Source organism: Megalops cyprinoides, chromosome 2 (assembly GCF_013368585.1).
Source record: "Megalops cyprinoides isolate fMegCyp1 chromosome 2, fMegCyp1.pri, whole genome shotgun sequence".
In the NCBI taxonomy this organism is placed as follows: domain Eukaryota; kingdom Metazoa; phylum Chordata; class Actinopteri; order Elopiformes; family Megalopidae; genus Megalops; species Megalops cyprinoides.
Genome location: NC_050584.1, coordinates 48,575,893 through 48,594,981, shown reverse-complemented (window position 1 = coordinate 48,594,981; position 19,089 = coordinate 48,575,893). Strand labels below are relative to the sequence as shown.

General features: G+C 37.8%; 1 protein-coding gene across 1 annotated transcript in view; it reads left to right on the top strand.

The window, feature by feature from the left end:
- The window catches only part of vtg3 (vitellogenin 3, phosvitinless), a 102,463-nt gene that overhangs the window by 70,705 nt on the left and 12,669 nt on the right, over window positions 1–19,089 (top strand). The window contains exon 28 of the mRNA XM_036519547.1: window positions 16,527–16,616. Within this exon, the coding sequence (XP_036375440.1) occupies window positions 16,527–16,616 (90 nt within the window). The remainder of the gene's footprint in view (window positions 1–16,526; window positions 16,617–19,089) is intronic.

The window sequence follows — 19,089 nt, the reverse complement described above, 5'->3', positions numbered from 1 at the left end:
CTGCACTCTTGAAATGAACCTATCCAAGGCCTATATAAAATGCCTTAGCAACCAAAATATTAAAATTAAACTGCCAAAAGTAGTTATGACTACACATCTATTAACATTAACAGAACATATTAACAGAATGTTGCAAAAAAAATTAAATGATATCCTATGAATGGTTGCTGGAAGGATGCTTGCTCCATAGTGAGCTTTGTAGCTATTTGGCTTTAAAGCAATTCTAGACAGCAAAGGGAGAGAAAACAGTTCTTTCTATTTAACATCACATTTTCACTCTACTTTCTTCTCTTAAATAACTCATGGTCCTGTCCTTTGTTGAGTTTTATGAAGAGGGCAACCACATCCATTGTGCATGCAGATTATTACATATATTATTAGACTCCTACAGCAATTTACTCCCCCAAAGCATGAAAATTCAATTTCTACCCAATATCTTTAATTTAGTAATTCAGTCTCAATATTTTCTGCTTGCAGTAATTTTTTTCCTTGTGGGCTGAAAGAAAACATGAATTGTTCCATCACCTTTAAACTGCTGTGTAGTGATTACAATTTGAAAGATACATTTCACTGAATTCATCTCACTTCCAATTTTACTAATCACATGCAGTAGGTCACTTGTGTCAACTTGATATACTTCCAAAAAAGAAAAACCAAAACTTCCTTACGTTGCTATACTTGTAGTTTATGACTCGAACAGCTAGCAGGCTATTTGTCAATGGAGTGAGGTATTATAAACAATTCGGCCATTTATTCAGTTTTCTCAATTGCAAGGCATACTGCCTGCACTATGAACAACATCAGCTGACACTGACTGAGCACATATGATTGGGAGCAATAACTACATGGAAAAGCAAAAAAAAAAGCCAGCCAGGTGTTAGTGCACGTTGTCCTTTGTTGAATGTTTAACCCTTGTAATTGTAAGGACCACAATATTGTCCATTGGCAGGACTTTTTCACGAAAGAAAACCTTTGCTTTCAATTGTCTTTTTTAGTAAATACTATCTGATGATGAGTACAGACATTGAAATAGTCACAGTTTAAGACAAGTGCAATTTAAAATGTGTGCTCTGTATTGGTTTGACATTGTTGAAAAGCAGTTTGTTTTCTTTTCCCTTTGATCATCTTCAGTTGTCTGTCCTTGGAAAAGCATTAATCCCACTCTGCTGATGTAATTCTGGAAATTTTGTGCAATAGCTCATTATCATCTGCATTCCCTTCATAACAGTGCTCCATTCACACAATTCAAAGCAACATTTCAGATATTTCACAGTTAAAATTTGCACAAAGTTTTGGTAGATGCCATTGACTTCTTTAAAGTATGACTGATGGACACAGAATCAGTGTAAAGAATATATTCCCAACCCCTGAGGGCTTGACATCCTTCATGTGGAATATGGCTTCCTCACTGGAAATACATTCTATTATCTTTGACTATGATCTTTTCATTTGAAAAGGAAAGCTTAGGGTAAGCAATAGGGCTGCTGAAGAATGCATTTTTCCTCCAAAAAAAAAAAAACATATGAAGCAATGGGAGTAGCATTTTCAAGGGTAATTAATTTTCATATGCCAATGCACAAGTCACTAATATATGATGTACAGCAGACTATACTTATAAATGGAATATAAAGCAGATTCATACAGGAATCCGAGAAACATGCCGTTTAGTACAAGCTATAATTTTATACAATGTAATATAAGTGCAATTGAAATGCACTTGCTTTTGTATCAATTTAAATGAGCTGCAAAAAATTGTTCAAGGATGATTTTTTCAGAGGATGCCCTTTCCTTTCTTGCTTTCATATTCAAAAAGGTACCCTTACTTCATGTGCCATTGCATCACTAATACTGTATTCAAAACAGTCTGTCAATTTGTCATAGCATAACAACAGTTATTTTAATTCATTTAAATTTGTTTATTTTAGTCATTTTATTCATACATGAATAGATTATTGAGTTTTCAACAAAACTGATTTGCTTTTGAAATTGCAGTCATATTTTCTGCTGTTGATCTTTTGTTTCTGGTTTATTTGTTAACTTTTCATGAGTGCATTTAACATATTTGACAGTGTAATGCTGAAACACACTACCTGGCTCTTAAAGAGGGGACTGTTTCTGCTGGAGTGCTAAAATTATAGCCACTCACAATTTAACAGCTTAAATCCTAACTGATGATAGCCACAGGCAATACAAGCAATTGTAGATGGGTACAATCCATGAGGTGCAGATTTTATCACTTGGAGGGCATTTTCCTTGTATTTATATTAGATTCTATTCATATATGCGCATGTATCATCATTGTATTTGAATTAAGGCCACAGGCAGAGACCTGGGCCCCCATTTGCACTGAATTATGGCACTGACAGAAAGTACTTCCCTCTGGTTCCCTCCATTTATGCTTTTCTAAGTATCCCACAAAACTGTCAGGAATGCTTCATGTCTGAGAACAATCGTGTTTATAATTTGATGAACTGATCAGTCAAATATTTGTCACTGTGGCAGGTAAAGGTTAAATATGAAACAATTAATGAAGTACAGTCATTCAGAAAATTTTTTCAGGTACACTGTAACAAAAGCCAGCTCAATCCTGAGAACCATCTTTAATACTTTTAGGTATGATTGGTGTTCTGGACACCAACCTTAGGATTAATAAAAAATAAACCTGTTTTAACCTTGGACAACACATGACAAAAAAAAACATCCCATTCTAGGTATAAATCTATCATGAGTCCAGCACTATAAACCTGATCTTTAACAACCTGAGGATCTTTGCTTCCATCATAAGTCAAGGTAGGCCTTTTTATTCACCAATATCTGTTTGAAAAAAAAAATCATAGTGCCAGTGCAAAATTTACCTTTAGCTAGTTTTGGTCCATTCCCTCTCATTCTGCTGAATTCAACATGAAATACCTGTCAGCACTCCAGCCTGAGCGGCTTGTTTCTCCCTGTCTGTCAGTGTGGGTGTGTCTTTTGTTTGTTTTTCCCGTGCATGTGCTTTTGTTTTGTTTTCAGCCATCGCCCCACCCCCTGCCCCGCCTATCTGCCCTGCTGCCACGCCCACCACCTGAAGCCCACCCTGCGCACCCGTTCCCGGTTCCCTCATCACCAGCCCGTGTATATATACCCTGCTGTTTCCCTTGTTCTTTGCCTGATCGTCTCAGCTTTGTTCCTGTGTCTTTCTTGCTGTTTGTTAGTGCTGCTCTGTCTTGGTTTTTGACTCTGCCTGTTCTTGATTCTCCCTTTTTGCCTGTCTTTTTTGATACTGTGTTTTTCTTGTGGATTTTTGGTCACTGAATTTTGGACTGGTTTTCTTCATTACGACTTTGCCTGTGCGTTTTGGCCTGTAAGTCAAGGATCTCTCTTACTGCCTGTTTGGTCTGTGCCTGGGTCCTTTCCCTGTCTACCCCTGATAGTACCTTCTATACTTCAGTTAATGAATCCCTATTGAAATTTTTAAAAATCACCTCTAGTTAAGAGTTAGTGTAAATACGAGTTGAGGTGTAGGCAAAATTAACCATCTTCAAATCCAAGATTATGCACCTATACATGTGAATACATTGCCAAAGTACACCAGGGTGACGTGGGTGGTCCTCAGAGACTAGGCACTATTCCATTGACATCATATAAGCAACTCGCAGGACCCAAACGATTCGCAAAGTGCCTGGGAACAGTGAAAGGAGGAAGTTCTGTCCACTTCCATCCCTGGTGGAGCCAATTTTTTCACCACTTTGGGTTCCTGGAAAAATGACCAGTTTATGGAACATTCAGAAATTATACTAAATCTGTTTATGATGCCACACAGGATATTGAAGCAAATGTTTGAAGTAAAGTGATTCTGTAGAAAGAGCAGACTACTAGTAGCATATAAGGTTATTTGTGGTTGAAATGAACAGTGGAGCCACCTGGATCTGGTGCCATGAGCATCCGAGCTTTGCTTCTCATGCCAACTGAAGATGCGGAGATCTTCTGCCATTTGTGACAATGGATTCAGTGGATGATTCCAGGTTGACAGGTTTTTGACTTGGAATCACATTCCACCTAGAACTGACCAATTCCAAAGTTTACAACACAACGAATAGGAACAACATTTTTTTGAAGGTCTAGAGGCAGCCATTTAACCCAAATGTACATGTAAAACACAGCTCAAGAGGTGAAGCCAGCACAATTGTTTTTTTCTTACACTGTATGAAATCTGGCACATACAGCATGAGCTTTTGATGAGCTGAAGGTGTGAGGATGGTTTATCCATGTAAACCCAATAGAGCTACATTATTATATTACAATTAAAACTGTGCTATGGCAGCATAATTGAAAATGGTGACTGTCATGTTCATTTCATTGAGTGGGAGATTAATGTCTGATCTGACCCATCTCTGCCTCCCTGTCAAACAGCTTTTTCACCCAGGCTCCTCAACAAATGTAAAGGAAGCAGGAGATAGATCTGTAAGAATGAATGAGACAGGTGTTGAATGTCTTGTTAATTTGTTTTGTGTTAATTTAATGCATGAAATAATTGTATAGATTCAATTTGCATGTATGCTTTGTTTTGAAGGGAGACACTTTTTATAGAAATAGCATTTGTTTAATTGTACTCTTCTTTGTAGTCGTTTGACAAATACACTTCTGCTGAATTACTGTAGTTAATTTTCACTGTAAATGCTTATCTCAAAGGAGCTATTCTACCCATTTCATTCATTTAAAACAACTAGCTAGTACTGTGTTTAACAGCATGATATAGGGATCTGTGCTTGAGTAGGGAAGTACAATACTGCATTCGTATTAGGGCCATTTTAGAAAGGGTGGACTTTTCTGACGTCTGTTAATCAATTTTCATCCCGATGCCAAGTGTAAAAACTGTGCTGCATTTAATGGTTTTCACAACTTAAAGACAGATCACAAATAAAAATAAATAAGGTAGATATTAAATTATCTTGCATAGAATTAGAAAATTCTGCAATGGTAGCTAGTACAAGCACAAATGAGGCACAGCATCAGGATGATAACTTAAATGAGTTCTCGGAGCGTTGTTGGACAACAACGTAGCCATGCAAAGAAGCAGTGAATTCCCATATTTGCTACAATGTCTTATACTTGAACAAATGCATTTCTTTTTCAACAATCAGATATTCTTTTTGAAACTATTACCAATGTTAATGAAATATCAAAGTCCATCAGCATATATATTTCCATAATATATCACACTTTGCCATTTATTTTTCATCAACTATTCCCTGTCAAATAGTTGGTAATGGTTCTATGTCAGATTTTCCAGCAGCTGCCAGGTGCTGCAAATCAAAAGGCAAAGATGTCTAATGAATTGTTCCTTTTTTCAGAATTACATGTAGGTCTTAATACTAGAAATAAACAAGAGGAGGAGCAACATTGTTTATTGACTTAATTCTTGGACATATACAATAAATATATTTTCACAGAAATAGACTATGACCACCATGTCGTATGAGAATAACCTGTCAACCTCCCAGAACAGGCAAAATACTAGAACTGTCAAAAGAAAAATTGCACCTTTACAATTTGTGGGGAACATCAATGGATAAAAAACTCACTGCTTTGCCGACAAAGGTGCATTTTTTGAGACATAAAAATGGGTCCTGTGTATCACGAGATTATCGGTGTTGGTGCATTGCTTTTTTAAGTTGGTGACAGATGAAAGAGGTGTTGCGTGTTATCGGAAGTAGGCCTACCTGTGATGACTCCTGTTTGATCCCCATGAATTAATTTTTGGATACCTAATTATTTCTCCCAGTCCAAAGTGTCTTCATTTAGTTGTACAAATTTAAATCTCTAAGATAAATACAACCTGCAAGTCCATTTAGATAAACAGCTCAAGTCTATTCAAAAATGATTGGAATCTATTCTGACAAAGATGACACTCGTGTCAAGAACCACATATCAAGAGAAGCAACTGCAGTCATGAGAAAAAATTACATGTAAGTTTGGTGACTTTAATCACCAAAATTAATTTAAAAATTGTACTGAAAACTTAACCTATCCATTTGTTTGTTTTTCAAAACTATAGGCTGAATTTTCAAAACTTCAAACTCGAAACTGAGTTTCAAAAATGCTGTTTCAAACTCTAAACATATTTTAATTTTACTACATACTGCTAAATACTTTTCAAAATACTCGTTTCCTTTGCTGTTCTATTCTTACTGCTGTTGCCAATAATGGCTACTTATTGATAATTTACTTGTTATGGTGAAAATCCAACAAGACTGAAAGGGTTAAAGATCACAATTTGGGATTGTGATGGCCTGAGGTGACAGGACCAGTGTGCCTATTCCCAGCTCCTAATTAGTCCCACATGCTACCTGACCCCTAATTAATAATTACACAAATAGCTGCGTGAACACTGGCAACATGTGCCAATGGAGAGGGCTACAAAGTATGCTGTGGGACGTGGATATGGTAGAGGTTAGACAGGGTAGGAATGCGATCAAGGATAGGGACAAGGTGAAGGAGGACAGCAAAGATGAGTGTCCAATGGATATCCATGGAATCACCATGTCATAAACGGAGGGCTGCCACACGGAGCTGCTGGGATAGCTGTCCAGTCAAACCTAAGGACAATCTGTACATTTCACAGAGAATTGGTGAGTGAACAAACAGCATTAGTGCTCTCAAATATTTATATTCATGTAAACAACATAGGTTCTGTCATTATGTAAAGTATAATTTCTCTGTCTTTAGAATTGATAAAAGAGCACATACTGGTGGCTGTGGCCTTCTGCTATAGTTGAGAGGGTAGGAGAAATCAACTGGGAACCGAGTTTGTTCTAACACTCAACAGCATTGTCATGATTATATTTTATTTTAGAGACTTAACCAGTATATTGCTGGGTTTTCAAGAATCAACTCTGGTTGTAGCACAAGTATGTTGTTTTGTTTTATTTACTTGACAGAACAATTACATTAAGGTTTCGCACCTGTAACAGACTTTTGTCACACAAATCAGTGGTTTTGTGTTTTGAAATTTGTGTCTATAGTTTACTGCATTAGAGCAATTTGAAAAAAGAATCAGAGCTAACTACAGTAAAATGCTTTTGAAATTAATTGCAGAAATAAAATATGACGACATGAATCTAATCAGTAAAGTATGAATAGCAATATAGCTATAGCTATATATGGCATAGTGAATGTAAAGCAACTTGAAATGGCCAGGCTGAAAGTAAAATATTCATAAAGAATACTATATGTATTTCTTGAGAAGTACCTTGGAACTTTCCTGGATAATTATGTTTCACTCAGGATATCATTATTTACCAAGATGAATGCAGGATAGGAGTTAGAAATGCAATGTAGGTGTTATTTGCTCTGTAAATGTTTTTTTTTTTTTTTTTTTTGTAAAAAAAAAAAAGTGCTAAGTATCATCTCATTTCATATGCCACTTGTGACGGAATTGATTAAAACAGTCTTGCTGATACTGCAGTATGAACAGCTATATGTTGTTCTGATGAAAAAAAGACTTGGCGCACACTACTTAAAGAAACTGAAATGATTGTGTCTACAGTGAATCTCGCTGTCATCTTCTTGTGTGACAGTGAAGTGTACTATCAATTCCTCTCCATGAACAAAACAGCTGAAAAAAGTTATTGTGCCAAGTTATGGCCAGCAATGGTACAAATGGAAGATGTGCATATTGATCACTAGTAAAAAGCTTTTTTGTGATTAACACAAACAAAAGATTGCACAATTATTAAGACACACATCATTGATCTCTAAGGAGATCTGCCACCGCCCACATAGCCACTGCTTTGGCCTTCGCCCTGTTAAGCCTGGCAGTTGAACACTCCAAGTTAGCCATATATTGTACATTCATCAGCCGTAATCTTATTACATTTATCTCCTGCCACAGAAAAGGGATTCTTTTTATTTATCAGTGTAGTGTTCAGTGCGGTATCATCATTCAACAAACATAAACGGGGGTCTGGGATAATCGTAGTCCCGAGTAGCTTCCCCATAATGTTACACACATGAGTCCATAAAGCATTCACCTTAGCACATTCCCAAAACATGTTAAGTACTGTTCCCACAGAAGAATTTGGATACAAAGTACAATTAGGACTTGAAATTAGCCCCATTCTGTAAAGTTTCTACAGAGTGTCATAAAATCTATGGATTATCTTGAAGTTGATAAACTGGTGGCTCAAATTTCGAGATGTGTTATTTACATTTGACCAAATTCCGTGCCAGTCTAGGTGAGGGCCAGCTTTACTTAACTCCCTGTCCCAAATATAAATATTCAACTGGTAATGTTTTACACCTGGGAGGTCAAACATTTGCTGTAATTCCTGGAATGAATGAAGGCCACTGTCACCATATTCTCCAAAGTATTAATGCCCTTAGATGCCCAGGGAGTAAATTTGAAGGGTTTACCTGCTGTTAAAATATGTGGATTGTTGCAGAGAGGTGATAGTTTATGATATTTAAGCGTGTTCCCAAGAAGTTTCTCTACTTTATTCCAAACTAAAAGGGAGTATGATATTATACTTCCTAGTCTGATTCTTAGGTTCCGACGTTTCAATTTAATATACAAAGGATCTTGCAGCCTATAAAGTGCCGCTAATGCAGCCTCTATGACTCTCCAGGGTACCTTTGAATTCCCATCTGCCTACGTACATAATGCCTGGACTTGGAAGGCCCAGTGATAAAATTTTAAATTTGGGAGTGCCAATCCTCCACTTAATTTAGGGTGCTGTAAAGTGGCTGATTTAATTCTTGCACATTCACCATTCCACATAAATTTGGAAATCATGGACTGGACTTGATCAAAAGATTTCAAGGGGGGGGGGGGGGGGGGGGGGTTACCTGGGATCATAAAAAATAAAAAGTTCAACCGGGGCAATATGTTCATCTTAATAATGGAAATCCTCCCTTGTAAAGTGACAGGTAGCATACTCCATCGCTGTATATCACCTTTGACCTTCTGGAGCAATTCTGTGTAGTTATTAACAGTTTTTGACAGAATTGTGCATATTTTAACACCAAGATACAGCATGGCATTATTGGTGGGAATACATGGGGGGAGTTTAATAAAGATATAGTCAATCCTGGAGGAAGTCTGATGACGTGCTGAATAAAAAAAGAATTCTTCAACCAAATTCGCCATAAATCTACCAAGTTTAAGTCTTTCATGAAAGCATTCAATGCATTTGAGGAAGCTAGTCAAGAGCTACTCCCTGTTGAGCGGTCTAATGCAGGCTTTATGGTGGAGTTAAAATCACTGGCCAGTATAAGCTGGATATTGGGAAATTGTAACAAACTGCTCTGAGCTGATGTCAGAAACACCTGGTCAAAATCATTAGAGGCATAGACGAAAGATAGCAGTAGTCGCGCGTTATTAATAGTGACAACCACAAGAACAAATCTACCAGCATAATCGTCTGAATAGTCTACTGTCATGTTGGCAAGAATCTATTGGCAAGAATCAAAACACCCTTTGATTTAGTGGTTGCACATGAGTGAGCTATCACTTTAAAGCGCCTGTTCTGGGAATGGTGCACATCTCCAAGTCTGAGATGCGTCTCTTGAATTAACACAATTGACACCCGGTGACGACATAGAAATTCCAAAATTCTAGTGCGCTTAATCAGAGAATTAAAGCCTCTCACATTCCAGCTAATTATGTTAATATCAACCATAAAGTAAATAAAGAAAAATCTATGTCAATCGTGACACTACATCCAGCGTGTCTCCAAGAACCAGACTAGTCATGAATTGAATTAGCATAGCGGTATAGCTAATGGTCCCTTGGTGAAAGCAACTATAGAAAGTGTTGAAAAGAGATATGATGGTAAAGGTAATAATTATGTACAGAAAATTAGCAAGCCGCCAGGATGTAGGGCCATCCCTAGGCCCTAAGGCTTGAAAGAAAGTAAGGTTACTGTGAGTCGTGACTCATTAAACAGCCATGCAAATCCCCCTCAAACCCCCGGTAACTTATGCTAGGCTTAGCCTAGGCTTTATACACTCTAGTGCTGCTGTATGTTAAAGCATAATGTCCTCCTTATCAAATACCATCCATGTTTATTATTCTCTTCAGAGGATGGCGTGACAGGTTAATAAGATGTTTCTCAGTCCTGAGGCTGGGACGTATCCATCTCTGGTCTGGATCTCTGCACCCCACTCTGCTGTCCTCTGGCTTCCGGAACCGTTGCATTAACCGGGTCCGCTGGGGATGCCGTCATTGATGATGTGGATGTTTGGATCGTGTCAAGAAACCGTTCTGCTTCCTCTGGTGACTTGAAGACTTGGTGGTGTGCCAGAAGGACAATTTGAGCTCAGCAGGGTATATGAGAAATGGTTTCAAACCTATGGAGGTCATTTTCTTTTTCACATCATTGAACCCCATTCATTTCTTGACAGTTGTGATGCTGTAGTCAGGGAAAAAGGGTAGAGTTTGCTGATTGTGGTATATGTGATATGCCTCCCTGGCCCCCTTCAGAATGGCTTGACAGTCGGCATAGTCAAGCAGTTTAAAATTAGTGTGTGAGAACGATTCTTCTTTTTCTCTTCTTTGCTGTATAGCCTGTGTGCCCTCTCGATTCTTATCTCACGTCTGGCCAGAGAGGGAGTCCATCGTGGCAGGTGTGTTTTGAGAAACCCAATGGCATCTGAGCCCTCTGCAGATTCAGCTAAGCCCACTAGTCTCAAATTGGATCTCCGGCTTCTGTCCTCCATCTCGGTGAGTTTCCCGGTGAGAGGTGTGATTAGCCCTTCATGATCTTGTATGTCTTGTTTGTTAGCTCGCACTGTTGCTTGCAGGGAGTCGAAACTAGACTGGGTTGCAGTCACAATTTTGCCAAAATGCTCAACATCCCCCACCATGTGATGTACTGCTTCGTTAGTCAGTTTGAATTGAAGTTTTAGGGCAGCCAGTTGTGGTACTACCACATTATCCATTGCTTCCTTTACAGCTGCCAGGATAGAGGCTATCCGAACGGCTTTCAATGTAGTGCAATCAAGGTCTTCTGTAGAGACACTCATAGTATCTCTCGATTTTTTCTTTGCTGGTGAGTTTCCCAACTCTCTTTTCCATATAACTTTATCGGATGACATTTAGTAAACAAAATGTTCAGGATTCTGTAGCCGTCTTAGCTGAATTATATATTTTAAGAGGGTTTTGAGGGAGAGCCTGAGAGACTACGTCTGCATCGCTGGGTAAGGTCACATAACTCCCTCCACTAGTAAAAAGCTTTATAACCAACTCAACTAGAATATTTTTCCTGTAGTCTGTGTAGACAAATTCAGACTTTGTTCATCACATGTACAGAGATATTTTAGAGATATTTTTAGTCTTAGAAGGACATCTTCAGTCATTGCAGAACATTTCAGTCTGCACTAAAATAACAGACATAATCTAACAGACAAGAAATATATTTGTAACATTTTAATGTACATGTAAGTATAACAGTGGCACAATATAAGCACCCCAATATAAGCAAGTTTAACCCCATAAACCCCATGTAAGGTCTCAAAATGTTCCACAGCTCAACCGACCACCTTATGAATTCTGACATGGGATCTTAATTGGTCATGTGAGAAATGCACATTTAATAAAAAAGGAGGCTGTTTCTCATTTCTTACCAAGACACATGCATTCTAACCCAAAACATGGCTCAGTTTTATCTCTGCAACTTGTACATGCATGAAAAGGTGGAATAAAAAATGTACCACAGTGACAGTTGTGTATAACATTATTATTATTATTATTATTATTATTATTATTATTATTTAAAAACTTATTTGAAACTACTCTAGAATCAGTTAAAAAGAAGGCTGTGCTGGTTTTCATTGTTGGAAATGTATATGAAAATATTATTACTGAAATATGTATTTTGAATTATTTAATCATTTTAGAGGTCATTTCAGATAGATAGGACCAGTGCAAAATGCATATTACCTCTTGGTCAGCTGCAAAGTGTGATCAGAACAGCAGAGATGAGACAGTTTTTAACTAAAAAAAGTAGTAGGTTGTTGGCAAATAAGCTACATTTGTATGTTTCTGTTCCTATGATTTTTCAACTGATTTCAGTTGTTTTTTTGTTTTTGTTTTCCTGATTTTCTGTTTGAGAGGTTCAACAGCAAGAGTAGTGGTGGTAGGGGGAAGCCTTGTCTAGTGCTCCTAGGTGCAAATAGTGTAGATAAAGTTATGTGATGTTATTTGTCGATATATGTCATAATATGATGTTTCAATTAGTTCTCTTCTTCCTCTTTTTAATTCTTCTGACGTTGTAAAAAGAAAAGCCCATTGTAGTTAAAGAAAATCTTCTTTTCCTTAACATACTGTAAAGCAAGTACAAGTATTTGTAAACATCTGTTCTTTATATATATATAAAAAAAACATGTATTACATCTGGTAAAATTCTTTAATTGTATTGCTAGTAATTTAGTAATAAATTTCATGTTACTATTAGTTAATTAATTAGTTGACATAGGTTGATCTTAGAGCCCTGGTTTGAAAACAACTCAGATACATGGTAGCTGATATCAAATTGCTTGATGTCATTTTATTTATCATATTAATAAATAATGAAGACAAGATTTCAAGTAGACAAGTATCTAAAATGATATTCTTTGGCAAAATGTCTGGCCCAGGTGCTATAGATATAGATATACATAGTAGCAGTGACTACTTCTTGTTTGCGTTATGGACCTCCCTTCCCTCCATAATCTTCTTAAAGGTGGTTTATTCTTGAAAATGTAATTAAAAATGAATGCATATATCAATGTTTTTCTCTTATTTAATATCTTTAGCCAGAACCATTGTTTTAATGTACAATATTTTTATACAATCCTTACTAAATTTAATAAAATTAATAGTGTAAATGACTTATTTCCATGCCATCCTGCAAATTGCTGGCAGTGTGAAGGCACCAATGTTGTCATGCTGAATAGTAGCAAGCTGAATTCTTTCTAACATAAAATAAGGGCTTGAACTGTGTTGTGCTCACTCTCATTGGTCTTGTGTTTGCCTAGTCTGACACTGTTTCTCATTCAGCTTGAATGGATACATACGTTTTGTGCTTGAATTTAGTCTGGATAAGAGTGCCTGCTAAATTAATGTAATGTAAAATAATGACTTGAATCACACTCATTATTTGTAACTGTCTTTGTGACAATTGTCGCTCTGTCAGCAATGTTGTGGTCCAGCCACTGTTTGTCCAGTGAGGCCAGTGCTGCCTCAGTCATAGATGATCTGCCGATTTGTATTCATTTTCTGTCTCCTTCATTCTTTGTGATGCTCTCCCTGTCTTTTAGAATGTAAGATAGGGCAGACTGGAATGTCCAATGCCTCACATCTCTTAGGCTTGTCTGTTTCATTGCTCTCTCTTTATCTCAGTCTGTGTCTGTGTCTGTGTGTGTCTCAGTCTGTGTCTGTGTGTGTGTGTACATATATATATATATATATATATATATATATATATATATATATATATATATATATATATATATATATATAAAAATGGAATGCAGCGTTAGAAAAAAAATCAAAACTATCTCATATTTTAGATTGTTCAAAATAGGCAAAATATTTTTAAAATATTTTTTTGGAAAGAAATTCATGTATATGCATCAAATCCAATATTTATATTTGTCTAAGAAAAAAATTTCAAGCATTTAAGATCAAAAAGTCTTTGAATGCATGTTTCCCATTTTATTAATCAGGCGTGTCCAAACATTGACTGGTACTGTATACACACACACACATACACACACACATACATACATACATACAAACAATACACACATATAATTTTTCCCAGGACATTTCTAAGCTGCTTTTAAACTACTTGTTTCAGCTAGAAGAAAGAGAAAAGGCAAATGTGAGTCAAATATTATGTACTCAGGTGAAGGTCCTGTTGAGAAGCAGTCTTGTATGGTAAAATCTGGAGATGGATTAATTACCACGGCCACTTTCCATGCCCAGACCCAGGGACTCACCATGGGTCTCAGGGTACACTCGGACTCCTGCCGCTGAATCCATCTGCTAGTCACTGCCCAAAGTAGCATGTCTCTCACAGCAGTAGACAGAATGAGGATGCCATGTATTTGTCAACCTCTTTTTCGAGGGCAGATATCAGTACAGCCGTAAAATCCCCCACCGATAAAATCTGCTGTTATAGTCAGTGCTTTCTTTCACATGGCTTCACAGACAGAATTCTGATGAAAGACATATTCTTTTTTGGTCCTGGAGGAACTTGAAAAATATCTCAATTGAATGAAATGTATTTCTTACACTTCTATGTGATTTCTTGCCTTGCTCAGTCTCTCTCTCTCTATTTCAGAAAAAAAACAGCTTCCAGTCCTTGTGCTTCATTCCGGGTCATAGTGGGAATGAAATCAGTGACTGACAGTGTGACAAATGATGCATATGCAGACCTTAATCTTGAGAGACTGGATGGTTCCTCTACTCTACCATGACAGAGTGAGGGCAGTGACATTGAGGAGACAAAAATGAGGAAATAATCTCCGCAAGCTGAACCTGCTTGGCTGCGGGGGGTGCAAAAAGGAAACACCACAGGTATTTAAAGAAATAGAGTTATATCCTATGGCATGTAAATAATTTATGCAAATCACAGCAATGACATGTAATCAACATAAAGCAATAAAAAGAATGCATGTCATACTCTGATGCATGTCATACTTATATTCAGATGTAGGGCATTTATGTGTATAAACATAAGGCACCAATAAGAAAAGAATAACTGATTTAAACCTATTTCATCATGTAATTTGTGGAGCCAGGCCCTGGAGAATGAATAAAGGTATTGTTATTTATTCTGATTAATTAGCCAGTTTGCAGATGTCATAATCCTGTGTGATTTTCAATGTATAAATTGTATACTGTTATGTCCCGCCCTGGCAATATAGGGGTATACTCATAAATGAATACAGTTGTATGAATAGAACTACTTTTACTTATTAGCAATGACTTGTAGACAGTTTATTGCCCATCCATACATGACTTCCTGCATTTACTGTGGTTTGATAAAAAATTAGGGATCTGGGATCTGTCTTTAATTTTAATGTGCCCAAGGGAACTTGTCAGATGGAGCTGGGTGGATCTTCTATTCAAAACCTGAAATGTAATACCAGTTTGGATGGAATTTTGTATAACTATCAGTTGATGAGGGGAAATTTCTTACATTTTTATTGAATTCATCCTGTCAGCGTTTAATACAAACATATACTATATGGCCTAAAGTATGTGGACACCCCTCCTAATTATTGAGTTCAGGTGTTTCAGCCACACCAATTGTTAACAGGTGCAAAAAATCAAGCACATAGCTATGTAATCTCCATAGACAAACCTTGGAAGTAGAATGGATCATACTGGAGAGCTCAGTGACTTTAAACGTGGCACTGTCATAGGATGCCATCTTTGCCACAAGTCAGTTCACGAAATTTCTGCCCTGCTAGATCTGCCCCCGTCAACTGTAAGTGCTATTATTGTCAAGTGGGAGTGTCTAGGAGTAACAACAGCTCAGCCACGAGGCGGTAGACCACAGAAACTTACAGAGCGGGGCCGCTGAGTGCTGAAGCGCGTAGCATGTGAAAACCGCCTATCCTTTGTTGAATCACTCACTACAGAGCTCCAAACTGTCTCTGGCTGCAACAGCAGCACAAGAACTGTGCGTTGGGAGCTTCATGAAATGGGTTTCCATGGCCGAGCAGCTGCAAACAAGCCCAACATCACTATGTGCAATACCAAGCAACGGCTGGGCTGGTGCAAAGCACGCCGCCACTGGACTCTGGAGCAGTGGAAATGCGTTCTCTGGAGTGATGAATCATGCTTCACTATCTGGCAGTCTGATAGACGAATCTGGGTTTGGTGGGTGCCAGGAGAGCACTACCTACCGGAATGCACAGTGCCCACTGTAAAGTTTGGTAATGGTCTGGGGCTGTTTTTCAGGGTTTGGGCTAGGCCCCTTAGTTCCGGTGAAGGGTAACATTAATGCTACAGCATACAAAGACATTTTAGACAATTGTATGCTTCCAACTTTGTGGCAACAGTTTGGGGAAGGCCCTTTTCTGTTCCCTGCATGACTGTGCCCCTGTGCATAAAAGCAATTTCCATAAAGACATGGTTCGATGAGTTTGGCGTGGAGGAACTCCAGTGGCCTGCACAGAGCGCTGACTTCAACCCCATTGAACAGCTTTGGGATGAATTAGAACGCCGATTGCGAGCCAGGCGTTCTCGTCCAACGTCAGTGCCTGACCTCACAAATGTTCCTTTGATTGAATGGGCACAAATTCCCACAGACACACTCCAGAATCTTTTTTTTATCAAAGTTTTGGAATGGGATGTCCAATAAGCTCATATAGGTGTGATGGTCAGGTGTCCACATACTTTTGGCCATATTGTGTACTACTGAAAAAATATCCAAATCATGTTGTTTTCATTTACTAATGTTACGTGCTGCGCACTGGGCGTGTGGACTCTGGGTCGCCTGCGTCTCGGTTTCTTCCCCCCCCCTCCTCTTCTGCTCTCTCCCCTGATGCAGGTATCCTGCGGCGCTGCGCCCCGCCTCCTCGTTCCGGCTCGGCCAACCAGAAAACGGGGTGCCCCGATTTAAAGATGCTGGATGCTTGGGGTGATCGTCTCGCTGTTTTCTTTTCTGATCCGTTGTGTTCATTTCTGTTACAAACTTGACTATACCGTGTTTTGATATTGCATCGTTTACTGACTTTGGTTGTGGATCTTGTCTCGGATTTGGTTGCATTTCGGTTGTCGTGGGAGGAGGACAAGCTGGGGGATCCCCTTGTGAGGGTTCGCCGTGTTAGGGTTAGGTTAGAGGCGGGTGCCACTCCTGTGTATTTTTGGTTAAGTTAGTTAGAGTAGGTAGGTTTCGTTTGGCTCTGCCACCCCTTTTGCTTTTGTATCTAGTTGGATTTGTATAGGTATGTAGGGTTGGTTTTGTTTTGTTTTGTTCTTTTCTTTGGCACCGTCTGTTGTCCTCCCTCCCCCCTTTTTGTTTGCCCTGTGAATGTTTGTCATTGTATATCGTCTTGTAAATATTGTAAATATATCGTGCTCCCCTATATTGCTCCCTTGTCTGGTTGTTTCCTTTTGTGTTGCGTCCCATATACGTACCCCTGGACTCCATTACCCACCTGGGATGTAACAACTTATTTTTTGGAATGCATGTAATTTTTTTTTCATTAACTGACTCATCTCATCATCAAGCTAGTGAATGGTATATACAAAAACAAAGCAGTGCCTTTTGGCATATTATATTTGTAGATGCAGTGCAGAAAGTGCATGTCCATAAACATCAAAGGGCAAATTTTATTTACAAGCCACAAAGCAAGCTATTGTATCTGAATTGGCTGGCATTGAGGATTGGATGGAGGAATTCTGGGCATTCATTGAATCCCTTGACAACATGGCTGTTTGAAAGAATGTTTGAATCATTACTGTCCCAGTTGTGAGTGTATGTAGTTTGAAGTGTAGCCATTATGGCTACAGTATCAAAGTGAGCATCAAAGCAGTGTGTAGGCCAGAAAGCCTTATCATTGCACAGGTCAAGTTAAGAGCTGAAGTACTTTTTTGGATTTTTTCAAGCTCTTAACTTTGACTTAAAGCGTAGGTTTTGGTTTGGAAAACATCTCAGATACATGTTAGTCCTTACTAAAGCACTCGCATCAATAGCTAAATGCTTGTACCTATAGAAGGCCCCTAGGGAGGGCCATATTCCGTCCCAGACATGGTTTTTGTTTCTTTATATAACTCATAGTCCCATGTACACATGTGACATGAAACACATGTATGAAAACAAATTTATAATGAACAAATTCAAAAACGTATCTTGTCATTACAAAATAAGCTATATTTTACATGAGTTGTTGAAGACACATTCGACTTCAATCTCAATTTTAGGTGATTAGCTGTACTTTGTACGCTGTTCTGGATAACAGCATCTTCTAAATGATAATAATGTAATGTAATGTAAAATATTAATGATCACATTCTAATTTTAGACCTATCCATGAATGTGCAACCTTGCAGAAAATCTTCAATTCATGTTTAAGAACTGAAAATGCAGTTCAGTGTTTTCAGCATATCAAGTATAATAAAGTGATTTCATTATTTGTTGTAATCTCTTCCTGTGGGCAAAGATTCTTATACAGTGCTGTATTTAAAAATTTACAGAAAGAGGTCTGTCCATGTTACACCTGTGAATCATTGAAACTGATGAAAAGTTTGAGTGATGAGATAGGAAAGAAAACAAGTATTTCAGTAATAAATTAGCACAGTTTTTTTTTCCCCACAGGTTGTGAAATAACCATCTGTTTCTTTTTTAAAATTAGCCACTACTGTTTATATATGAATCCCACACACTACTGCCAAGGGTATATCTTTTTAAAAGTGCCAAATCATAGCACATAATAAATGTAAGCTAGATTTTAGGCTGTACTTTTATATACCTCTAATGATGTGCCATCACCTAACTCCATAATAAGTAATGAAATAAACACTGCACATTTTTTGTGTGTGTTCATTTAAACTCAAGGAACTGGCTAAAGAAATATCAATTTATGAAATTATACATTTGAAGGGAATACAAGTGAACAGCTAAATGAAAAATTGTATAATTGGGTAAAAGAGGCAGCTCCCAGTGCTGATCTCAGGGGCCCACTATATATCAGTTATAATCAGTTAATACCTTAATTAAATTAAACAGATAAAGAGAAGTCTGAACACCAACCAGCATACACAGTGGTTCCCCAAGACTGGGTAACACTGATCAAAGGACTTTCAGTTCCCTTTGTCTCAAACCAGAATGGGAGAGTCTTGGAAAATATTACATGTGTAACATTTAGAGGTGCATTTCCACCAGCAGCTGATTAAGTTCAGGGATAAGAGGTCATTTCAAGTTCTTGCAACTTAGTGGCTTTAAAGAAGTAAATACATCACGAGGTTATATAGATATATAGATTATATATATAGAGGTTATATATATACAAATTAATCATTATTGGAGACCATTTCTTTGTTATTTAAGTCAACTTTCCAGATATTTTACATGGTTTCCTCCTTTATTAAACAGTTTCTCCATTTTGAGA